The sequence below is a fragment of the Erithacus rubecula genome (assembly GCF_903797595.1).
Source record: "Erithacus rubecula genome assembly, chromosome: 1".
NCBI classification, from domain to species: domain Eukaryota; kingdom Metazoa; phylum Chordata; class Aves; order Passeriformes; family Muscicapidae; genus Erithacus; species Erithacus rubecula.
The window spans coordinates 111,008,804-111,033,983 of NC_136658.1; the positions used below are offsets into that span (position 1 = coordinate 111,008,804).

Here is a 25,180-nt window from a genome sequence, read left to right on the forward strand (position 1 = left end):
AAGGGACATTTCTGTCCCCTGGGGCTCCTCCTTTTCCATGGAAAGATCTTAATCTGGCTCCCTGCTTTTCCCAGGGTTAATCCCATCTCATCCTGGAGGGGTTTAAAGTGAATATCTGCCTGCCCCAAGGGCAGGTTTAAACTGGATATTGGGCAGGAATTGCTCCCCAAGAGGGTGGGGAGGGGCTGGGATGGAATTCCCAGAGCAGCTGTGGCTGCCCCTGGATCCCTGGAAGTGTCCAAGTGTTTGGAGAAATTTGGGACAATGGAAAGTGTCCCTGCCATGTCCCTTCTGATCCAAACCATTCCCTGATTCTGAAGTTTGGATGGGCAAACATTCAGCATTTGAGGTTTTCTCATGTTTGGGGTTATTCCCCACTGGCCCCTCAAAGCATTTTTTTGGCTTTTGAATGTCCCAGTGGTGAGGAAGATGAAAAGCACTGATTGCAAAACCTCTGGTAAATCAAATTTCCCTGAGTTCTTTACTGACAAGCCCAGTTTCTTTCCACAGCATTCTCCTCTTTAATCCCCTCTTGGCAGAACAAGCCAAGGTTTGGCTACCAGAGCTCAAATTACCTTCCTTGGTAAATAAAACAAACAAAATAAATAAATAAATAAGGGCTCCTTACCCTAAAAACAAACACCCACTGGAAACAGCTTCTCCTTCACCTGGTGCTGCCCAGGTGCCAGAAGATGCCACTTGGATTTTGTAATTGAAATTTTGTAATTTGTTCTTTGCCCTCAAATCCTGAATTGAACATCTCCAAACTTGAGCTGTTGTTGGGGGCTGGGCTCTGCTCCCAGGGAACAGGGACAGGATGAGAGGAAAGAGGAAAAGCTGTGCCAGGGGAGGTTTAGTTGGATAATTAGGAAAAATTTCTTCCTGGGAAAAGCAGTCAGGCTGCCCAGGGAAGGTCTGGATGTGGCACTCAGTGCTCTGGGCTGGGCGGGCATCAGGCACAAGATCTTGGAGGTTGAATTTTGTAATTTTGGGATTTATCCAAGGCTTGGGGGGTTCCTTTCAGGCCTTTAAGAGGACACTGCATGGAGCAGGATCATTCCCTCAGCAGCACTCACAGAACCCCTTTCATGTGGCTGAGTACACACAACACCCTTAGCAAACTCCTGTGTGCCCAGCCCATGGGGAGCCCAGCACAGGGGGATTGCTGAGGCACAATGGGCTGGGATGACCTGGGGAAAAGCACATTAGATAATCAAAGAGGCTCCACCTGACCATTCCCAGCCTGTCTCTACAACTCTGCTATTAAAAGCATCCAAAAATAAAAGGATAACAAAAAATTCCTGGGTTTATCTCAGGTTGGGTTTGATTTCCTGCAAGAAATTTGTCCATGTCAGGGGTTTCTTTGGTTTGTCTGTGTGGGGTAAAAGGCTCAGTTCAATATCAGGGATTTAATTCTGGGAACTTCCAGGGTTTGGTGCAGAACTTCAGGAACTTTCAGGGATATTTACCCAAAGAAGTGTTTGGAATGTCTTTAGTCAAGTAGACAAGAATGGGATAGAAATAGAAATAATTGGAAGTAGAAATTACTGAATTTTTTTTTGTTTAAGGGACCTTAAATCTCATTCATTCCACCCCTGCCATGGGGACACCTCCCACTGTCCCCAGCCCCAATGTCCAACCTGGAACTGAACATTCCAGGGATCCAGGGGCAGCCACAGCTGCTCTGGCAATTCCATCCCAGGGAACAATTCCTGATTCCCAATATCCCATCAAACCCATTTGAAGCCATTCCCTGTGTCCTGTCCCTCCATTCCCTGTGTCTGTCCCTCCATTCCCTGTCTGTCCCTCCATTCCCTGTGTCTGTCCCTCCATTCCCTGTGTCTGTCCCTCCATTCCCTGTGTCCTGTCCCTCCATTCCCTATGTCCTGTCCCTCCATCCCTTGGGAATTTCTCTCCATGTTTCCTGCAGCTCCTTCAGACCACACTGGGCTCACCCCAAAGCTTCTCCTCTCCAGGCTTCTCCCACTTCTTCTTGGCCTTTTGCACCTTTAATTACAATTATCAATTATTTTGCATATCACTTGGCCAATTTGGGCTCTGAAGGAAGGAAGGAAGGAAGGAAGGAAGGAAGGAAGGAAGGAAGGAAGGAAGGAAGGAAGGAAGGAAGGAAGGAAGGAAGGAAGGAAGGAAGGAAGGAAGGAAGGAAGGAAGGAAGGAAGGAAGGAAGGAAGGAAGGAAGAAGGAAGGGAAGGAAGGAAGGAAGGAAGGAAGGAAGGAAGGAAAGGACAGGAAGGAAGAAGGAAGGAAGGAAGGAAGGAAGGAAGAAGGAAGGAAGGAGGAAGGAAGGAAGGAAGGAAGGAAGAAGGAAGGAAGGAAGGAAGGAAGGAAGGAAGGAAGGAAGAAGGAAGGAAGGAAGAAGGAAGGAAGGAAGGAAGGAAGGAAGGAAGGAAGGAAGGAAGGAAGGAAGGAAGGAAGGAAGGAAGGAAGGAAGGAAGGAAGGAAGGAAGGAAGGAATGAAGGAAGGAAGGAAGGAGGAAGGAAGAGGAAGAGGAAGGAAGGAAGGAAGGAAGGAAGGAAGGAAGGAAGGAGGAAGGAAGGAGAAGGAAGGAAGGAAGGAAGGAAGGAAGGAAGGAAAGGAAGGAAGGAGGAAGGAAAAGGAAGGAAGGAAGGAAGGAAGGAAGGAGGAAGGAAGGAAGGAAGAAGGAAGGAAGGAAGGAAGGAAGGAAGGAAGAAAGCAGGAAGGAAGGAAGGAAGGAAGGAAGGAAGGAGGAAGGAAGGAAGGAAGGAAGGAAGGAAGAAGGAAGGGAAGGAAGAAGGAAGGAAGGAAGGAAAAGAGGAAGGAAGGAAGGAGGAAGGAAGGAGGAAGGAAGAAGGAAGGAGGAAGGAAGGAAGGAGGAAGGAAGAAGGAAGGAAGGAGGAAGAGGAAGGAAGGAAGGAGGAAGGACAGGAAGGAGGAAGGGGAAGAAGGAAGGAAGGAAGGAGGAAGGAAGGAAGGAAGGAAGGAAGGAAGGAAGGAAGGAAGGAAGGAAGGAAGGAAGGAAGGAATAGGAGAAAAGAGAGAAGCAAATAAAGAGAGAAGGATGGGAGAGAAAAAAGAAAGAGAGGAAAAGAAACAGAAAAAGAGAAAGAAAATGAAAGAGACAGAAAGAAAGAAAGAAAGAGAAAGAAAATAAGAGAGAAGAAGAGAATGAGAGAAGGAAAAAGAAAGAAAGAGAGAGAAAGAGAAATAGAGAGATAATGAGAGAGATAAAAAAGAGAGAGAGAAAAGAGAGGGAAAGAAAAAGAAAACTAAATAGAAAGAGAAAAGGAGGAAAGAAAGAAAGAAAGAAAGAAAGAAAGAAAGAAAGAAAGAAAGAAAGAAAGAAAGAAGAAAGAAAGAAAGAAAGAAAGAAAGAAGAAAGAAAGAAGAAAGAAAGAAAGAAAGAAAGAAAGAAAGAAAGAAAGAAAGAAAGAAAGAAAGAAGAAAAAAAAGAAAGAAAGAAAGAAAGAAAGAAAGAAAGAAAGAAGAAAGAAAGAAAGAAAGAAAGAAAGAAAGAAAGAAAGAAAGAAAGAAAGAGAAAGAAAAAGAAACAAAGACAAACAGCTGTGCTAGTCGCTGTTTGATCGTGTTTGATCATGTCCCTGGCAGGGTTTTGTTTCAGGAGGGCGGTGCCTGCTGGGGGCACCATGTGATTTTTGTATTTGTACATGAAACATTTCCCCGAGATGTAATTCCTTCCCTCGTGCCCGAATAAAGAGACTTTCCGAGGCAGAGAGCGGCACAGGAGCGCTGCCGGGGCAAGACAGGGCAGATGAAATGTGTCTGAGCCGGCTGCTCCACCCAGCCTCTCATCTCTAGAGAGAAAAAAAAATAAAAAATAAAATAAATAAAATGTTTCCAATAAGCGAGAGAGGCTGATGAGCGCAGCCGGTCTGCAGGCACCTGCCCAAGGAGTGAGGCTTGGCTGGTACATCCTCCTCTGATTTATGGTCTGTGTGTGTGTCTTAAGCCTTAAATTGTTGAGTCTCTGGCTGGATGGGATTAGGGGAGGGTTGAGGGTGAGAGCTGGCGCTGAGTCAATCCCAATCTCACCCCTGTCTGAGACAATGAGGGCCTTGTTGTACCCACCTCCACCAAGAGCTGTCATCCCTTGGGGGGAAAATAAAGGGGGGACTGGGGGAGAGCTGTCTGCTCACAGGGAGCATATCCCACTTTTCTGTGTGGGAAAATGAATTTACAGAGCTGGAAGGAGATTATTTAGTGAGAGGACAAAGGGAAGGGCTTCAGGCTGAGGGGTAGGTTTAGATCCAATATCAGATTTTGCCTTGGTTCTTCATCCTTGCCCTCGTGGTCTCCCTCCAGCCACTCCCTGTCCTCCAGTTGTGCAGCAAAGATGTTTTAGAGGTGCTGGGATGGTTCAGAACCTTTTCCTGCCCTTCCTGTTTTGTCATTCCTGGTGCTGAGCTGGTGGCAGGGGGTGCCCACCTGTCCTGGGCAGGTTTTTTGTTTAATCTGTTCATGTAGGGAAGGAGGAGAGGGAACAGCCTCAGGCTGGGCAGGGCAGGCTCAGGGTGACAGCAGCAGGAATTTCCCCATGGAAAGGGAGCTCAGGGGTTGGAACTGCCCAGGGAGGTTTGCAGTGCCCATCCCTGCAGGTGGCACTGGGGGTGACAAGGTGGGACTGGATGATTTTGGAAATCTTTCCCAGCCTAAATGATCCTGAGATTCTCTGACTCTGCCATTCTTGCTGCAGCCTCCATTCTTTGCCCCAAAACATCTTGAGCAGCAAAGCAGGGAGGGGGAAAGGAGAGTGAAGAACCTTTACCCAGCAAGATGGAAAAGGGTCAGAATTAGAACAAAACACAACTTTTTGCTCTCCTCACTGACCCAGCTGAGTCTCTGCCCCTACACTTTGCTGCAAAATGGAAATGGGAAATTGGGGAAACGAAGGCTGAATTTTTCCAGGAGTGAGCACAAAGCTCCTGCTGCCGGTGCCTGCCCGCCTTTGTTTGAGCACCCAGGAAAAAACCCCCAGGTGAGAAACACAGACAGCAGCTCGATGTTATCTCCTCCAAAACCCATCCCCAGTCCAGTGGTGGCCACTCTCCAGCTCTGCTGGGCTCCTGCATCCTCCCCAAACTGCATTTCTGCCTCGGGGCTCAAATCCTTCCAGCGTTTGCCTGGGTAATTGTCTGGCTTTGCCTCCTTGTGTCTCATGCTGGGTTTATCTGGGAGTTTAGGCTGGCTCAGAGAAAAGCTGCTGGAGGACAAGGGGGATGAACCCTTTCCTATTTAAATCCCTGGCAGGAGGTGCCAGTGCAGCTCCAAAATGGGATGGTGGTAGGGAAAAAATGAGTAATGCAGCATCTTAATTGAAGCAGATGAAAGAGCTGCACAAATAAACAAACTTTTTTTTGCTTTTTTTTTTTTTAATGTTGTTTTGTTTCTCTGGCGGCCTCAAAATATCAACGACTGCAAAATAACACCAGTAAATGTATAATTCTGGATGGGTTCAAAGTAATTGTTTCCAAATGTTGCTGGGGTTTTTTAACTGTGGAAATGCAGATATATTAAAAAAATACTTAAACTCAATAATAATAATTCGATTTTTGAAGTTTTTCCACACTGACTAAATCACCAATATAATCAACAGCAACCTTGGCTTTTTGTCATTGTGTTGGAATTTTACATCAAACAGAAAAATATTTGCTCTTAGCCCTATTTAAATAATATTTGCTTACATATCAAGATTATGTTTAGCTTTGAGATGGTTTCTGAAATGGGAAAAAGTTCCTTTTACTCATAGTGATGACTTGGGACTCTCCTTGCCACAGCTGCCCAAAACTGCTCAGCTCAGCACATTGGGGGCAGTTCAGATGTGTTCAGCTGAGTTTTTTAAAACTTTTTGATGTTTCAGAGGTTCAGAATTGCTAAGGGAGAACAAGAATTTTACAGGATATTTCAGGGCTGGTCATGGGTTTGTGTTTGAAAAGAGATTTTAGCAAGCTGGGCTTTTCAAATCCAGAAGTTTTTGGTAGCTAAAGGTCAGGTTTTGGTAGCTAAAGGTCAGTTTTTGGGAGCTAAAGGTCAATTTTGAAGTTGTTTAACACAGAAAGTGAAACTCCTGTTTGTATGAAACGTTTCCCATTCCATAAAAGAAATCTTCCTCAGCCTGGCAGAACAACAGCACCTTGTTGGTTAATACTGGCAATTACTTTATTTCTTCCACACCGGGACATTTTGCAACATTTGACAAGTGTTGACACTTCTTTTCTCCACAGGATTACAACTTTCCTTCCACGCTGTTATTCCTCACTCCACCCTTGCTGCTCACACCTCCCTGCACACAAACCAGCAATGGGGAGAGGGAGGGAAGGACCCAAAAATTTAGGGAAGCAGGGCAGGGATTGTCCCTCTGTGTCCAGTCCTGGATCCTGCAGAGCCCTGGAGGGGCTGGAGGTGTCCAGGGCAGGGAATGGAGCTGGGAAGGGGCTGAGCCTGGAGAAAAGGAGGCTCAGGGTGGCAGCAGCAGGAATTTCCCCATGGAAAGGGAGCTCAGGGGTTGGAACTGCCCAGGGAGGTTTGCAGTGCCCATCCCTGCAGGTGGCACCTGGAGGTGGCACTGGGGTGACAAGGTGGGGACAGCTGGGACTGCCTGGGCTGGGAGGGATTTTCCAGCCTCAGGGATTCCAGAATTCTGTCTGGTTTTCCCAAGTCCCCACAGGAAAAGCTCCAGGAGAAGGGACAGGGACATGTCCAGGATTGGGACATCAGCAGCTGCCCCCAGGTCTCCTCCCAGGATCACTGGCAGGTAGCACAGGTGAATCCCCTTTTTGGGATTTTTCTGTGGCCAGGGGACTTCTGGCTGATCCCTAAGCATCCCCAGCCCTCTGCTTCTTCTGGGCTGTCACTTTGGGCGCTTTGCCTTGCAAAGACACTGAAGAGTTTCTGTGTGGGTTTTGATTTTCTTCTCCCTATCACCTCAAAGCTCCTGTTCCCTTTCCCTTCAGGTTTAGAACCAGCTTGTTCTGAGCAGGGACAGCACCCAGGGAGCAGCTGGGGATGGGCCAGGAGGGATTTGGGGTGGATTTTGTGAAAGGTTCTTCCCCCAGAGGTGCTGGCACTGCCCAGGCTCCCCAGGAGCTGCCAGGGATGCCCAGGCTGGGATTTTGGGGGGGCTGGGACTGGATGATCCCTGGGGTTTATTCCAGCTCAGGATATTCCATGGCTCAGTCCCACCAAGGTCAGCACTGCTGGATGCTCATCAAGCTCCAGCAGATTGAAGATTTAAGCTGTGCTCACACCTAAGATGTGATTTGGGATAAACCCACCTCTTTGCTTGATTTATTTATTTATAATATTTATTTTTCACATCTCCATCCAGCTCCCAGGCAGAGCTTTGCAGGAGGGAATCTGTGTGTGTGTGAATGAGTTTGAGCTGTTTCCCTCTGGCATCTGTTCCCCTAAAAACCCATCAGGAATCTGAGGGAGGTGCTGCTCCTGCCATCCTACCTTGTCTTAAAAATTGTCCAGCTCAGGATGTGGGAATGAATGGAAGAGGAAAAAGCAAAGTCCTCAATCTCCTTGGGTCAGCAGTGCTGGACCCAGGGAGAGGCTGGGGCTGTGCCAGGAGGGATTTGGGATGGATTTTGTGAAAGGTTCTTCCCCCAGAGGTGCTGGCACTGTCCAGGCTCCCCAGAGCTGCAGGAGCTGCCAGGGATGCCCAGGCTGGGATTTTGGGGGGGGGGATGTGACTGGATGATCCTTGTGGGTTTATTCCAGCTCAGGATATTCCATAATTCCATAAAATCCAGCAGGAGGACATTTCCATGTGTCCAGCACAGCTGATGTTCCAGCTGAGCTGGACCCAGCGTGTCTCAAACCTTTATCCCACAGCTGGTGCAGAAGTTGAACGTGGAGATGAATCCTTGTTTTCCTCCAGTCCTGGTCCCCTTGGCTGTGTCCCTGCAGCCTCTGTGCCCCAGGGGGCTCAGGGGACAGGTCCTGCTGTCACCTCCCATGGGCACAGTCAGGTGGAAGGAGCTGCTGCATTGCTGAACTGCACCCCAAGGGCTGAGGGATTTCAGAGAGGAAGCAAAGCATTTCTTCATGGTATTTAAAATGGATTTCTGGCCTGAATGCCCCTGACAAGGCTCTGAGCTTTCAGCACACGTATCTGGGCTTGATCATTCTCCACCTGCATTCTGCAGGTCTCAAATCAGCCTGAGAGTTTTAGTGAGCTGATCCTTTAGGAGAGTTTTCAACAAGCCTGGTTTAGTTTAGGACCATAACGAGCAGCAGCTCCTCAGTTAAGTTTTAAATCACAACCTGTGCATGGTTCTAAGTCAAACTGTCTGCACCAATAGATGTTCTCATGGAGAAGACCTTACCTCCCCTTAAAAATCAGGGTAAAATCAAAGCTGCACTCTGGAGAGAGGTTTATTCAGCAGCATTTCTCTCAAGGTGACCTCAGCTGTTCAAGTCTGAAGGTTGCATTTGATATGTCACTTATTTCCTCAGTCAAATGAGCCAGGGTGTCTTTAGATCATCAGAGATCTGCTCATTACCAAAAGTTGTTTTTAATCCTGACCTGTGATGGGATTTTAAAAGAATCCAAGCAGATTTTCGTTTGCCATGCTGAATAAGGGTTTGGGGGGTGACTCGGTGCCCCTGGATGAATTCTCCTTTATTAGTTTATAGGCTTTCTTCTGAGCACTTGGGATGGCATCATGAAAGTGGAAATGGCTGTTATCTTCAAAGGCCTCTTTTATACTGACAAAACTTCACCTTACCCACTCATATTAATAATCTATTGCCATCCTAATTAGTTCACATCAAGGTCAGTGTTTGGTGGGGGATAAAATGCCTGGAAGCTCCAGAGAATGAGTTTTTCTTCCACTGCTTTCATGCTGGAAAAGAGGAGGGAGCAGTGAAAGTGGAAAAGAAGAGACTGATGAGGACTTTTTGTTTATCTTCAGGTTAAAGGACTTGGATATGGAGTAATTAGTTCACATCATCAGGAGCAACCTGTGAGATAGCTGAGGCCACTTTGTGTTCACCCATTTTTCACCCAGGGAGCTGTAGAAACTTCATTCAGTTCTCCTTTTCTTTAGGGCATTGATTTTCCAGTGGGAATAACACATCCAAGGGGCTTTCACCCTCTTGAAATGCAGAGCAAGAGCTGGAAATCTTTTATTGGGACAGGAACTCGTGGCTGCCCCTGGATCCCTGGAATGTTCAGTTCCAGGCTGGACACTGGGGCTGGAGCAATGGGACAGTGGGAGGTGTCCCTGGCATGAGTGGGGTGGGATGGGATGAGTTTTAAGAGCTGGGCTGGGCTCCAGAGGATCAGAAAATCCTCACAGGAGCAGCAGGGTCGGTCCAGGCCATGGGTGTGCAAACTTTGCCCAAGAGAGGAAGGTGCAGTTTGGCACCAAGATGGGTTTAAAGCTCTTGGGGTGTCCAAAGGAGGGACATGAGGATGGTGAAGGGTCTGGAGGGGCTGAGGGAACTTGGATTGTCCAGCTGGAGCAGAGAGGAGAATCACTGTGATTGCAGCTCCTCAGAGGCACAGTCTGATCTCTGCTCTGGCACAGGGACAGCACCAGGGAGCAGCTGGAGCTGGGCCAGGAGGGATTTGGGATGGATTTTAGGGCAAGGTTCTTCCCCCAGAGGTGCTGGGCACTGCCCAGGCTCCTCAGGAGCTGCCAGGGATGCCCAGTCTGGGATTTTGGGGGGCTGGGCAGGGACAGGGCTTGGATTGATGATCCTTGTGGGTTTATTCCAGCTCAGGATATTCCATGATTTAATCACATGTCTGCACACAGTGACTCAGTGTGACTTCCAGGTGCTGGCTCAGGGAATATCTCTCCATTTCCTTTAGTCTTGCTTCACCCCATGAAAGAGAAACTTCTGAGGTGTATCCAGGCTGGGATTCGTTTTCCTGAGCTCCCAGCCATCTGTACATTGTGTGTCTGTGTCTGACACAGTCATCGGGTATCTCTGCCATCGAGGAGGGAAAACAGCTGTTCCTGGGCTGTGATTCACCCTCCTGGCTCGGCTGGGATGTCTCCCTTAGGGTGAAACAACTTGAACCCCACAAGTGTCTGCTCTGCCCTGCTGGCAGCAAAGTCTGCAGTCTAGACAGGTAGCTCCGAGGTCACCACCTCCCGTGTGGAGCTCTCAGGTGGGCTGGGTGCTGCCCCGGGAGCTGGGACAGCAGCAGACAGGGTAATTAATTAGCACACAATCAGTCTGTGTTCGCAGGGCACCGTTTCCCTGCCCAGGGCAGGCTGGGCTCATTTCCCTGAGCTCTGCCCCCCACCTGAGACAGAGCTGGGAATTCAGAGCACAAAGCAGAGAAATGTGCCCCGAGCTGCTGAACTTTCCCTGCCGGGGTGACACCAGGTAATTCTCACGTGTCTGACTCAGCTGAAGCCGAGCCTTGCCCTCCCCGTGCTCCAGCTAAAACAGGAATTCCTCGGGGGGCAGCGTGGGGATCCAGGAATTCATCAGCGGAGAGGAGAGAGCGGAGTGTGGCACCTGGAGGGCACAGGTGGGGCTGGAGGTGGCACCTGGCAACTCCCACAGGTGATTCCCCTCCAGCTCGGAGAGTTTGGGTTTGTCCCTGCGGATTGACGGGGACAAGAAGGGGACAGTGGCTGCTGCAGGAGGTGCCACCCCCTTGTCCCTGTGCGGGTCACCAGGGACCCTGCCACCTCCCAGAGGGGCACAGAGGTGACATCAGCTGCCTGCCACCACCCCTGTGCTGTGTCCCCGTGTCCCGCTGTCCGTCTGAGCGCCGGGACAGACTCACAGACAGAGCAGGGCACGGCGGCTCCTCTCGGGAGCAGCAGGAGGGGAAGGTCAAGGCTGAATTTATTTTTTTTCTTTTTTTTTTTTTAATACGCTGCGAGGAGGATGGGGGTGGGACGGAATCTCCCTCCGGAACAAATACCTGCAGCTCTCCAGGCTGACTCACACCTGGGAGACAAAGAACAATGCATCCCTAATTGGCAAAATTCAGCTTTCCAAGCCGGGCTGTCACCGGCACCTCTGCGATTCGCCCAGAAAGGTTCAGCACGTCCTCGCAGGCAGCCCGGGAGGAGGAGAGAGATGGTTTATGTTTCACCGAGCAGTTTTTGTACCGACCTGCTAGGGCAGCCTGGGATTGTGAAATCCCAGTTTTCACAGTTCGGGGCTGGCTGCGCTTCCTGCTGCTGGCGCTCCGAGGGGTTTGTAGGGAGATTTAGGGGATGCTGCTCGTTTATTTGGGGCACATCGTGCGTGTGGAGCTCTAAGCAGATCTTTCAGGTAGAATTAAACTTGAGGGATAAACATTCCCCTTTTTAATCCCTAAAATATCCACAAGAGTTGCTTTCTCCTGCTGCTCCAATAGCATCTCCAAATATCCTGCTATCACTGCAGCACCAACTTTCTTGCTACGGATGTGAGGAGAACGAAGGAAATTTTTAAACAACACTCTGTGGGGTGGACTCCTTTGGTTTTACTCCTTCCCTGTCAGCTAAAGAAAAGCTTTTTAAAAAAGCTAAAAAGCTTTTCTAAAGAAAAGCTGGAGGAAAAGTCTTCACCACCACGCTAGAACAGCCTCAGCCACATCGTGTGAAGGGTTTCTGCTTGAGGCTGTTTTTTTTTTTAATCTCAGGTGGTGCCTTGACATGGAGAAACTCCCTCATTCCCCCATCCCAAAGGTTTTTTTAGAGGCTCCAAAACTCCAGGAATAGTGAAATAAAAGTAGTAAAAATTAAAATAATGAAAGCAAACTCTGAGATGGGAGGTCCATGCCAATGATCCAGAATACCTGAGGATTTATTTGGGAGCCTCTCCCACCGCACCTCCAACCCTGCAGCCACTTTGTCACCATCGCTGGTGGCCAGAAGGACTCCTGCCAGCTGCCAGCAGCCTGAAAGGGGCTTCACACAGAGCAGGGCAGCTCCTCTGCTGGAAAACCTTTGGGCTCCGTGCTGTGCCCCCGGTGCCACAGGCTGCCACCGGAGGGGACTCACCCAAAGGAGCCCTGGTGGAATTTTACAGTTGGCTCGGTAATTTTCCAGAGGGCTGAGAATGGCAGCCTTGTGCGGGATGCCCTGCCCGGGATGGACTCGGCCTTTGGAAAGTCCCCCTTATTTATGCTAATGACTAATTGCTTGGGCTGCCGGCGCTGCCGCACCTTTTTCGCTGTGGATTTGCTGGGTGCCGAGGGAGGGAGGTTGAGTCATTTTGGATGCCTGGCTTCTGAGGGAGAGGAGGTCAGAGTCATCGCAGAGCATTTCCCGATGTTTTGTGTTCCCACTGCTCCACCTGGAGCAAGAAAACGAGTAGGGAGAGAGGCAGAGACGGGCGGGAGGTGATGGTAAAAGCAGGGGAAGGAGGAACTGGAATTTTTGGGGGCAGTTTTTGGCATCTTTGTGCCGAGCACAGGAGTACACGGAGTGTTTCTGTGCTCACAGGTCATTTCCTCGATTAGGCAAGACACCTCTGTGAATGAACAAGCCCAGTCAAGACAGCTCCTGCCTCCCACTCCGGAGAAGGCAAAGTGACACCAGCAGTTTCCCTTTGGAAGGATTAGCAAATCACACCAGGGGAAAGGGAGAGGGGGATAAATCCCGGCCAGAAAATCCTTTCAGGGCGATTCAGGAGCCGGCTGTCCTCCCGAGTTTGGCAGCTGATCCCAGCCCGTGCCCGCTGTCAGCTGCTGCTTCTCCCATTCCAGGCAGGAATCGCGGAGCCGCTTTTGGGTTTTGCTGCGTGTGACTGACAGAAATTTGTGCAACTCGCGAGGGAAAAGCTTGGCAGAGGCAGCGGCAGCGATTTCGCAACTGGTGGGGCCGTGCCGGGGATGGGCTGGGGGATTTGCAGGGACATAAATAGTGGAGAATTAAGTGCTCAGCACTCAGGGCTGAGCCTTTCCCGTCCTGGCTGGGCAAAAATCCCTTCCAGGAGGTGTTCTGGGGGTTTGGGGCGGGCAGGAGTGGTTTGGGAGGGAGAAAGGAGAGGGAGGGAGGGCAGGCAGCCTGGCAGGAAGGGAGAGGAGAGGGAGAGAGGGAGGAAGGGAATGAGGGGGATGAAGGCAATGAGAGGAGGATGAAGGTGAGAATGAGAGAAGGATGAAGGTAGCGAGAGGAGGATGAAGGCAAGGAGAGGATGATGAAGGCAGAAATTAGAGGAGGATGAAGGTGGCAGTGAGAGGAAGATTAAGGCAATGAGAGGAGGATGAAGGAAATGAGAGGGGGATGCAGGCAGTGAGAGGTGATGAAGGGAATGAGAGGGGGATGAAGGGAATGAGAGGGGGATGAAGGCAGTGAGAGGATGATGAAGGCAGCAATGAGAGGATGATGAAGGCGGCAGTGAGAGGATGATGAAGGCAGCAAGAGGGGGATGAAGGAAATGAGAGGGGGATGCAGGCAGTGAGAGGTGATGAAGGAAATGAGAGGGGTATGAAGGCAAGAATGAGAGGATGATGAAGGCAGAGGATGATGAAGGCAGCGAGAGGGGGATGAAGGAAATGAGAGGGGGATGAAGGCAGCGAGAGGGGGATGAAGGCAGCAATGAGAGGAGGATGAAGGCAGCGAGAGGAGGATGAAGGCGGCAGTCTGGCCCCTCCCGAGCTGTGTGTCCCTGCTCCCCGCCATCCCCTCCCTCCCACCCCGCTCCGGGGCCTGACTCACACCCTGCTGCTGCTCCCTGCAGCTCCAGGAGCGCGGGATCACCCCGGGAGCGGGGCTGGATCACCCCGGGAGCGCAGGATAATCCCGGGAGCGGGGCTGGATCACCCGGGAGCGCAGGATAATCCCGGGAGCGGGGCTGGATCATCCCGGGAGCGGGGCTGGATCACCACGAAGCGGGGCTGGATCATCCCGGGAGCGGGGCTGGATCACCCCGGAGCGGGGCTGGATCACCCCGGGAGCGGGGCTGGATCACCCCGGAGCGGGGCTGGATCACCCCGGGAGCGGGGCTGGATCACCCCGGAGCGGGGCTGGATCACCCCGGGAGCAGCAGCAGCCGCGGGTGACCGCGGGGACACACGGAGCTGTCCCTGCTCAGCCACATCAACATCCCCCGGCAGCTCCCGGGGACTCCTGGTTTGGATTTGGAGCTTTTAACGCGGCGTTTTCTGGTCAGAATGCAAAAATCTTCCTTTTAGCCAGCGTGGTGTGGTTGGTTTGTTGTTTGTATAGAAATAGGGAGGGGATTTTTGCTGTGACCTCAAGGAAAAATCTGACCTGGAGTTTATGAATCACCCACTGAAAATTGCTGATTTATGGTTTCCTAAGGCCTGACAGGATGACACCATTTTTTGGAGGGATCCTTTTTTTTTTTTTTTTTTCCAAGAGAAGTTGTGGATTCCCCATCCCTGGCAGTGCCCAGGTTGGACACTGGGGCTGGAGCAGCCTGGCACAGTGGGAGGTGTCCCCATGGCAGGGGTGGCACTGGGTGGGATTTAAGATCCTTCCCAACCCAAACCATTCTGGGATTTTATGATTCCATGAGAGACACAGGTGTGCAAAAAGAATCAAATGTAATTACCATCCCAGAACTTTCTGCTCCCATATCCCAGTGATTTCTACATCCTCTGTGCTTTGGGACAGTTTTCCAGACAAAATCCTGTGAGAGCTCTGGAGCTGTGCTGTGCTTTTGACAGAGGCCTCGACCCTTCACCTTGTGATGTGTGAAGGAAGTTCTTACAATCAAAGAATAATTTGGGTTGGAAGGGACCTTAAATCTCTTTTCCCATCCCCCTGCCCTGAGCACGGGCACCATTCAGCAGATCAGGTTGCTCTGTATTTTGTCCTTGGCTATCAAAAACAGCTCTGGAGCCAAACTCTGCTCGGTGTCACAGCGAGCCAGGGCTGCTTTGCCCGGGGGCAGCTCCTGCTGGGCAAGGATGGATTTGGGTCTGGGTGGGGTGTGGGGCTGTGAGGAACCATCCAAGGAGAGCTTGAGAGAATCTGGATTGGAGAAAAGGAGGCTGAGGGGACAATCACTGAAATTGCAGCTCATCTGATCTCTGACAGCACCCAGGGAGAGGCTGGGGCTGGGTCAGGAGGAATTTAGGATGGATTTTGTGAAAGGTTCTTCCCCCAGAGGATGCTGAGCACTGCCCAGGCTTCCCAGAGCTCCAGGAGCTGCCAGGGATGCCCAGGCTGGGATTTTGGGGGCTGGACAGGGCCAGGAGCTGGGCTGGAGGATCCCCGTGGGTTTGTTCCCACTCAGGATATTCCACCACTCCTGAGCATCCCTCTCTTGGACACCCACATTGCCCTGAGCAGCAGGGATGCATTTTTAGGCAATTCCCGGTTGGGAAAAAAGCCGAAGCCCTTCCCAGAGCGCTCTGAGGGCTCTGAGAAGCTTCAGCTCGGGGTTTTGGGGGGTTCGGGAGGATTTTGGGGTGTTCAGGAAGGTTCAGCTCCGGCTGCCCGGTGCGCCAGCGCCATCCAGCGGCCGCAGCGCGCAACTGCACCGCGGGCACAGCTGGGACAGCGCGCGAACATCTGGGAAAACATCTGGGGAAACAGCTGGGAAAACAGCTGGGAAAGCAGCGGGAGCACCCCGCGAAGGGCACACCCGCCCTCGGTGGTTTTTTCACCCCGTCCCTTCCCCTCCTCGGAGCGCGTTTGGTTAAATCGTTAAAGGTTGCGCAACTTCTGCAGGGGTTAATTGCAGCTGTTAATTAGAGAACGCCGCGATTTCGGGGCAATAAAACAAGACGAGGCACGAAGGATGATGGTTCAATAAGCCGGAGCTTAATGGGGAGTTGGGCGGGAGGGAAGGGGACGGCGGAGCTCGGGGAGGTGTGAATTATTGCACCATAATTCTGGCCCTGCAGGGCTCGGCTGCAATTAGTAACTGTTTTCGTGTTTGAAACGCGTTTTCTCACACCATAAAAAGCTGGAATGGAAAGGGATCGCGAGTGGGAGAAGCGCTGAGGCACCAAATTCCCTGGGTTTTGTGTGATTTTGAGCTACTTTTCAATGGTTTGGGAGATCCAAACCATTTTTTGAGGTTAAAAACCGTGCGGACCCAAAGCTCTTTAGGGGTTTTTTTTGGTTTTTTTTTTTCCTGTGTTGAAGTAGCTGTCCCTGGAAATCTCTTCACAGATATTCCAATTTGGGAAGCAAATCCCGTTTATTTGCACCAGATTTTCACCAGATTAACTTCAACTACTTTGGGATGCCAAGCTGCCAACTCCTGAACCCTCTTTATTTCGAAAGCAGGAAAGATTTTGTTGCTTTTTTTTTCTTTTTTTTTTTTTTTTTTTTCATGTGTTCAATTCCAACCCGTTCCAATTTAATTTCGGGAAACCTGAAAACTGAAGGAAAGCAGATATCCCCAAAATCAAATATTGTTTGAGGCCCTTGATCCAGCAGCTGGAAATGCAAACCTTGACTTTACTGGGAGCTGGATCTGCCTCTTAGTACTGAAACTAGGCCATAAAAATGCAATTCCAGGGATATTTTTCTCCACTTATTATTAAAAAAGAACTGGGAGGGTGGTGCCTGGGGTGATCAGCTCGATCTGCTTTCATGTGTGCACATCTATAATTCACTGTATTAACTTCCCTTAACCAGCCTGATGGCAAAAAGGGAATCTTTAAGGGATTGGGAATGCAGGTAGCAAGACAGAAAATTGATTGTTTAGTTGAAGCTTCACTTAAGAAAGACTTAGTGGGATGAGGGGATTAATGAAGGGGATCTCTGGGGCCCCAGAGGTGAAGGTTACAGGAAATGGATGGGGAGGGTCAGGAACTTCCAGGGATTTTTGGATGTTCTTACAGAGATTTGGGTTCATAGTTTGATTTTTTTTTAGTCAAGATGCAGCTTTGTGCAGGGATGTTTTTCCTTCTGGGGTGTGTTGGGAAGGGTATTCCCAGCAGGTCAGGGGTGATTCTGAGATTCCAGGATGTGGGATTGTAGGATTCTGGGATTTTGGGATTCTGGGACTCTGGGATTGTGATATTATGGTATTCCAAGATTCTGGGATTCCAGGATTCCAGGATTGTGAGATTCTGGGATTCCAGGATTCTGGGATTGTAGGATTGTGGGATTCCAGGATTCCAGTAGTGTGGGATCTGGGATTCCAGGATTGTAGGATTGTGAGATTCTGGAATTCTGGGACTGTAGGATTCCAGGAGTATGGGATTCCAGAATTATGGGATTCTGGAATTGTGGAATTCCGGGATTCTGGAATTCTGAGATTGAAAAATTTGGATATTCTGGGATTGTAGGATTGTGGGATTCCGGGACTGTGGGATTCTGGGATTCCAGGACTGTGGGATTCTGGGATTCTGGAATTCTGGGATTGTAAAATTTTGAGATTCTGGGATTGTAGGACTGTGAGATTCCAGGAGTCTGGGATCTGGTATTCCGGGATTGTGGGATTGTGAGATTCTGGAACTCTGGGACTGTAGGATTCCAGGATTCTGGGATTATGGAATTCCAGGATTGTGAGATTCCAGAACTGTGGAGTTCCAGAATTGCGTGATTCTGGGATTCTGGAATTGTAGGATTTTGAGATTCTGGGATTGTAGGACTATGGGATTCCCGGATTCCAGGAGTCTGGGATCTGGTATTGTAGGATTGTAGGATTGTGGGATTCTGGGATTACAGGAGTCTGGGGTTCTAGGATTCTGGGATTGTAGGATTGTGAGATTCTGGAATTGTGAGAATCTGGGGTTGTGGGACTCTGGGATTCTGGGACTATGGAATTTTGGCATTCTGGCATTGTGAGATTCCAGGAGTCTGGGATTTTGGGACTGTGGGATTCCAGGACTCTGGGATGCATCGAGCAGAGCCCTTGGCAAGGGGGTGGCAGAGGGACCCGAGCAGAGCCCAGCCAGGGCTGGACCAGGCAGTCCCCAGCCCTTGGCTGGAATTCTATGCTGGAATTCTGTGCTGGAATTAGGGAGCACTGAGTGAATTAACCCCAATCCTGCTGTGTCACCCCATGCAGGGCTCACCCTGGGGATGCTTTGGGGTGTTTATTTTAATGCCACCCCTGGAGAGTGAATTTCTTCCCATCCCTCCCTGTGACCTTTCAGAAACTCTGATTATAAATTAACAAGCAGGTGATGCTGCAGTTCAGAACACGACAGATTTTGTGCTCTTTTTGTTCCTCTTGCAGCTCATTTAATGCAGTTGGATATTGGTTTTTTTACCAACATGAGTCAACTGATTTTATTTTGAAGGAAGGCTGCCTGGAAAAAAAATTAAATATTAATAATATCTGAATTTGAACTTGTTACTCAGCAGAAAAATCAAACTTCAGTCTGCAACTTCACCAGTGGCTTTTGAAAAGCTGAGAGTTTTGTACAAATGCTGCCTTGTAAACAGATGGAACAAACAAAATGCAAAACTCATCTCCTTAAAGAACAACAAAAGAATATTTTCCAGATGGGTTTTCTGATGGGAGATCAAAGTCCTCATCTCAGACTTGGGAAATTTCCCTTCCTTGCTGGTATCAGTTTTATCTGCATGCAGATCATCCAGCATTTGTTTTTTTTCAACAAAAGCAATTGTCTTAAAGGAGCTGCAGGAGGATGCTCTTAAAGCTGAAGAAAATTGAAAAGATTTTACTAAAAATAGGAGAAAAAAATAGGTGGGTAAAGGGTGGGGGGGGGAGGAAACTCTTTGATTCCTTTGATTTATACAAAAATGAGACATTTCAAGATTCCAGCTGCACCTGTAAAATGAAAAAAAAAAAAAGCAAGAAAGAGTTGAGGCAACTGATTTGACCCAACTCCTTTTGGGGCTTCTCTGATTCCAAACCTCATCCAAACTGGTCCTGTGGCCAGAAAAGAATCCCTTGGTGGTTTTATGGAGTCTGCATCCCCTCAGGAACTGCAGTGACAAAGGGGAAGGGTTCCCACTGCCAGAGGGGAGGGATGGATGGGATTTTGGGAATTAGGAATTGTTCCCTGGGAGGGGCTGGGGCTGCCCCTGGATCCCTGGAATGTTCAGTTCCAGGTTGGACACTGGGACAGTGGGAGGTGTCCCCATGGCAGGGGTGGCTCTGGGTGGGATTTGGGGTCTCCTTGATGCCCTTCATGACCATTTTTGGCTAAAACAGCTGTGAACACACAGCCCCAAGGACTGAGAAGGAGTTTTCCCTTTGGAATTTTTAACCTGGTTTTCCCTCTCATCTTCTCTGGTGTTAGGGCATGGGTTGGTCTTGAAGATCTTAAAGGTCTCTTCCAACCTGGTCATTCTGTGTGTGATTCTGTGTGTGATTATTTGTGTAATTCTGTGATTCTGTGTGTGATTCTGTGTGTGATTCTGTGTGTGATTCTGTGTGTGATTCTTTGTGTGATTCTGTGTAATTCTGTGTGTGATTCTTTGTGTGATTCTGTGTAATTCTGTGTGTGTAATTATTTGTGTGATTCTTTGTGTGATTCTGTGTGTAATTATTTTTATAATTCTGTGTGTGATTCTGTGTAATTCTGTGTGTAATTATTTGTGTGATTCTGTGTGATTATTCTGTGTGTGATTCTGTATGTAATCCTGTGTGTGATTCTGTGTGATTATTCTGTGTGTAATTCTGTATGTAATCCTGTGTGTGATTCTTTGTGTGATTCTGTGTGTAATTATTTTTATAATTCTGTGTGTGATTGTGTGACTCTCTGTGTGATTCTGTGTAATTCCGTGTGTAACTATTTGTGTGATTCTGTGTGATTATTCTGTGTGTAATTCCGTGTGTGATTCTGTTCGTAATTATTTGTGTAATTCTGTATGTAACTCTTTGTTTAATTTTTCCTGCCTGGTACTAACCGGAAACAGCATAAAAAAAAAGCTTCACAAGGAAAAAAATAAAATAAACAAAAAAATAAAATAAAAGCAAAGAATGTCACTGGAGGTGCTCCTGACCAGGGTCTCGCAGAGCTGTCCTGGCTGCAGCAGCATCCCCAGGCTGTGTTTTGTTGCAGACACGCGGCAGGTGCAGCCCTCGCCGCCCTGGTCCTACGAGCAGCCCTACCAGTACCTGGGCTCCATCGCCACGCCCGCCGTGCACCCCGCCACGCCCATCTCACCTGCGCGCCCCAACGCCGTCAGCTCGCTCAGCGCAGAGATCTCCAGCCGCCTGAGCGGTGAGCGGGCACGGGATGGGATAATGGGATAATGGGATAATGGGATAATGGGATAATGGGATGGGATGGGATAATGGGATGGGATGGGATGGGATGGGATGGGATGGGATGGGATGGGATGGGATGGGATGGGATGGGATGGGATGGGATGGGATGGGATGGGATGGGATGGGATGGGATGGGATGGGGATGGGGAATAGGAGATGGGGATGGGGATGGGGATGGGGGACAGGGGATAGGGGATAGGGATGGGGACAGGGGATAGGGGACAGGAGATAGGGGATAGGGGATGGGGGATAGGGATGGGGGACAGGGATGGGGGATGTGGGACAGGGGATAGGGGATAGGGGATAGGAATAGGGGATAGGGGATGGGGGATAGGGATGGGGGACAGGGATGGGGACAGGGATGGGGGATAGAGGACAGGGGACAGAGGTAGGGGACAGGGACAGGGGATGGGGGATAGGGGCAGGGGACAGGGGACAGGGGGAAGGGGACAGGGGGAAGGGGATAGGGGGAAGGGGATAGGGGGAAGGGGATAGGGGCAGGGGATAGGGGACAGGGGATAGGGATAGGGGACAGGGAATAGGGGACAGGAACGGGGAATAGGGGACAGGGAGATGGGGATAGTGGATAGGGACAGGGGATAGGGATAGGGGACAGGGGATAGGGACAGGGGATAGGGGACAGGGGATAGGGAATAGGCGACAGGGGATAGGGGGATGGGGATAGGGGCAGAGTACAGAGGACAGGGGACAGGGATGAGGGACAGGGACGGGGGACAGGGGATGGGGCAGGGGATAGGGATAGGGACGCGAATGGGGACAGGGGATAGGGGACGGGATAGAGGGACAGGGACAAGGGGACATGGGACAAGGGGATAGGGACAGGGATGGGAACATGGGATAGGGGGACAGGGACAGGGGATAGGGTCAGGGGACAGAAGGACAAGGGTCAGAGGGACAGAGGGACAAGAGACAGAGGGACAAGGGACAGAGGGATAGAGGAACAGGGGACAGGGGGATGAGGAGACAGAGAGGAAAAGAGGGACAAGGGACAGGGGACAGAGGGGCAAGGAACAAAGGGACACGGGTCAGGGGAAAGAGGGGCAAAGGGACAAAGAGAGAAAGGCACAAGAGACAGGGGGACAGAGGGGACAGAGGGGACATAGGGAGAAAGGGATAGAGGGACAAGGGACAAAGGGACAGTGGGACAAAGAGACAGAGGGACAAAGGAACAGAGGGATAGAGGGACAGCAGAGGGACAAAGGAGAAAGGGACAGAAGTACAAGCAGACAAAGGGACAAATGGACAAAGGAACAGAGGGATAGAGGGACACCAGATGGAGGGAGAGGACGCAGAGGGACAGAGAGACAAAGGAGAAAGGGACAAGCGGACAAAGGGACAAATGGATAAGGGACAGAGGAACAAAGGGACAGACGGACAAGGGATAAAGGGACAAGAGGACACTTCCCTGGTGACAAATCAGTGGCCCTGTCCTCATGTCTGCTGCCCACCCACCAAGGGGACACTCCCCCAGTGACAAACAGGTGGCCCAGGTGCTGCCCCAGCCCTTCAGGGGCTCTCTGGGACAAGCTCCTTCTGAGGTTTTGGAGGATTTGTAGGAAGAGCAGAGAAATACAGAATTTTAACTAATGAGTTTTGATAAACCAATCCCAGGATTAATTAGGCTGGGAAAGAGTTCAAAGGTCATCGAGTCCCAGCTGTGCCCTGTCCCCACCTTGTCCCCACCTCCAGGTGCCACCTGCAGAGATGGGCACTGCAAACCTCCCTGGGCAGTTCCAACCCCTGAGCACCCTGAGAATTGTATAAAAAGAATGAAAATGAGGAAAAGCAGCACTTGGAAGGTGGAGGGAGCTATTAAAATATTTTAGGTTGCTGAGGAATTATCAGATTGCCAAGAAATGGATGGCACAGATATTCCAGCTCTGTTTCCTTCCCTCCCTCTAAACCCAGAGCAGGTTCTGGGTGAACCATTGGCTGCAGGATGATGGGGTTGAACATTTTAAATGTTGCACTGAATTCTCATCAAATCATCCTGCAGAGCTTTAGAAAAATGGAAGTGAAGCCACCCTGATTCCACCAAGTTTAACTGTCCCTGACCTGCACATCTTGAACCAATCTGTGTGTGCAGCAGCAGGAATTTTTCTATAAATGAGTGAGAGCCATATCATTCTGATTTGCATACAGCCCTTGCAAAAATCCCTCCTTTAACTCCACATCTTGCTCTCATTTGAAGGTTCAGGGTTTCTGCAAAGATCAGAGGGAACCACTTGAACGTGCTCCAGCCTGTTCTGTTGTTGTCATGTAGAGCTTGCTTTGAAAGCCTCACACCAAATTTAAATTATTTGTTAGGTCTGGGTGATAACTGCATCGTAGAGAGGACTGAAAACACAGGGAACTTTTCAGAAAAAAGCCATTTCTTCTTAAAAAAAAAAAATATATATATATATATATCTGTAAAAATTATCATTATTTACACAGAATTAGAAATCCTGTTTTTCACCAGGACCCTTCTCCACAGATCTACTTTTCCTGCCCATGGCCACAGGGATTTTCCTTGTTTCTCCATGCCTGGTGAAGGAACCTAGAAAGGTTTTGTTCCCACATCAGCATCCTTCCCTTCCTGTTCTAATTCCTGACACTCAATGTCATGCAGCATTCCTGTCAAAATCTGTCACAGCATTTGCTGTCACCCACACTTGGTGTCTCTAAAAATTTTCTTTTTTGGCAGAACAAAGAGCAAATTTGAGGAGGATTTTAGGCCCTCCCAACTTAAGGCCTGCTGCCTCCAAGGGAAAAACAAGAATATGGGATATATTTGAACTATCTTGACATTAAATGTCATTACTCTGCTTTTTGCCAGGGTGGAATGAATCCTCCTCTGATTAACGATGTAGCCAGGCAGTTTCAGGAATTTTCTCAGGAATGAGGTGTGGAAGTAACATAAAAATTCTGGCAGATGCCACCTTAACCTTGGCTCCTCCAAAGCTCCTGCTGCTCCATCCCATGGTGTGTTTTCCCATGTCAAACCTAAAGGTGACAGGGTTTAGGGGAATGAAATGTGTTCCCTTTAATTTTCCAGTGGAAAAAAAAAAAAAAAAAAAAAAGGATGGCAAATTCTAAAGGAAGCAAACAGCAAGTCCAGAGCTCTTGTAAGAAATTAAGAAAAGCTCATCAAGATCTGATGAGATTTCAGAGCTTGGCTCTGGAGGGTGTCTGCTCCAAGAATCCCAGACTCAGTCTGCTCCAGCTTGGAATCTGGGGAGAGCCAAGAGCTTTGTTTTCCCTCTGCTCCTCCTCAGGAATATTTCCTTCAGCACACGGCTCCTCTGCTGCAGACTCCACGCCTTGGCTGCCAGGAGAAGTTGTCTTTCTTCTGGGAAGATTTTTTTTTTTTCCTCCATAATTATTATTGTTGTTATCCTAAGCAGGCAGAGCTGCCAGCTCTTGGAATGAGACCTTGCACTGACCTGAGCCACGATGAGGATCCTTCCTGAGGAGGATCTGCCCTCTTTGTTCAGTCCAGGCAGGGAAAGGGAGGATGGGATCAGATGTAATTCCATGGATGGCAGACAAAGCAGAGCAGGGTTTGACTCCTCTGTGGAATATTTCAGAGTGAGAGGACATGGGCTGGGCCAGGGCAGGCTCAGGGTGACAGCAGCAGGAATTTCCCCATGGAAAGGGAGCGCAGGGATTGGAGCTGCCCAGGGAGGTTTGCAGTGCCCATCTGTTCTGGTTTGAAGGGCAGGTGTCTGCCAATAAAGGCAGAAGCTTCTCTTTGAAATGGAGAATGTAAACTTATTTCCTCTGAATTACTGTCATTTTGAAATTAAGGGGCTCTCAGGCAAAGAGATGGGAATTAGGAATAGCAGTCCTTTCCTAGGACAATTCAAATAGCAATGCAGCATTACACAGAACAATCCCAACCCTGCCAGAGTCAGAATCCAAGCTGGCACAGTCAGTCAGTCAGGGTGGTGGCACAGTCCCATTCCATGGTGCTGCATCCTCCTGCAGGGGCAGATGTGGCTCAGCTGGAGCAGTGCTCCTGGAGAAGGGGCAGTTTCCTCTGAAGCTCCAGGGATGATGTGCAAGGCTCTGGTTTTCCTCTGGAATGCAGTGGGAAGAAGGTTCCCTGGTGTCCAAATGTCAGTTTTCCTCTGGGTAGGAAAGGCTTGGCTCCTGCCCTGGCTGGAGCATCTCCCAGTGGGATGATGGAATTTTCTCAGCCATGCCCTGGGACTCAGTGGCCATGAAGAGGAGATATCTCCTGGAGGGAGGATGGGCTGTGGGAAGATAAAGATGATTGCCCAGCTGGTTTAAAGATGGCCCATGAGCAGAGAATATGTGCCAGGAGATCAGGGGCACTGCCCCACCTGGGGACAGAACACACATTGCTGGACACACCAACCCAGCACACACCAAGACCTCAAATAAATCTAATTTATCTTGATTTTGGAGGGATAGAGAAGCAGGGAAAGCTACACAGTGCTGAGAGCTGAGCTGAGTCACCCTGTCTGTGCAAGGATGGTCCACAGAGCCCCACAGAGCCTCCCCTTTGAGACAGCAAACAGAACTCTCTGCAGGGAGAGGCTGTGCAAAAGCTGGACAGTTTCTATTTGGGTCCCATCAGTGTCCCTGGTGAGTCAAAGGATGTTGGGTGAGGAGTTTGGGATCTGTGTCACTGCTCCCCACCCACCCAAGGATGCTGTGAGTGACAGTAATTGCCTGTGCTGCAAGGTCTGTGAGAGGGAACACAAAGCAGGGCCAGAGCCTGGCACTCCTGAAATTGGGAGTTAATTAATTTACTCAAATTAATCCAAAACTTTCACATCTCCCAGAGTGCAATGGCTCTGTCAGTTAGCAGGTGAGGTTCTGGCCATTCTGGTTAACATCAGATCAGAGTGTGGAAGTTGGTTATAACCTTGTTCTGACAACTCAAAATTTTTCATGGAAAGAGAGATTAGATATTGGAAGGGCTGCCCAGGGAGGTTTGGTGTCCCCATCCCTGGAGGTGTCCAAGCAAGGGCTGGATGTGGCACTCAGGGTGACCAGGTGGGCATGGGCACAGCTGGGACTCCATGGGCTGGGAGGGCTTTTCCAACCTCAAGGATCCTG

General features: G+C 49.6%; 2 protein-coding genes across 5 annotated transcripts in view; one reads left to right on the plus strand and one right to left on the minus strand.

Moving 5' to 3' along the window:
• RUNX1 (RUNX family transcription factor 1) overlaps positions 1-25,180 on the plus strand; it is a 260,592-nt gene that overhangs the window by 94,343 nt on the left and 141,069 nt on the right. For all 4 annotated transcript variants that reach the window (XR_013775127.1, XR_013775128.1, XM_079312588.1 and 1 more), the window contains one exon: positions 19,881-20,042. Coding sequence is in view for 2 of the 4 variants with exons in the window: in XM_079312588.1 (XP_079168714.1) it covers positions 19,881-20,042 (162 nt within the window). In the remaining 2 variants the exon portion in view is untranslated. The remainder of the gene's footprint in view (positions 1-19,880; positions 20,043-25,180) is intronic.
• IFNAR2 (interferon alpha and beta receptor subunit 2) overlaps positions 1-25,180 on the minus strand; it is an 844,054-nt gene that overhangs the window by 85,217 nt on the left and 733,657 nt on the right. The gene's annotated exons all lie outside the window — the stretch shown is intronic.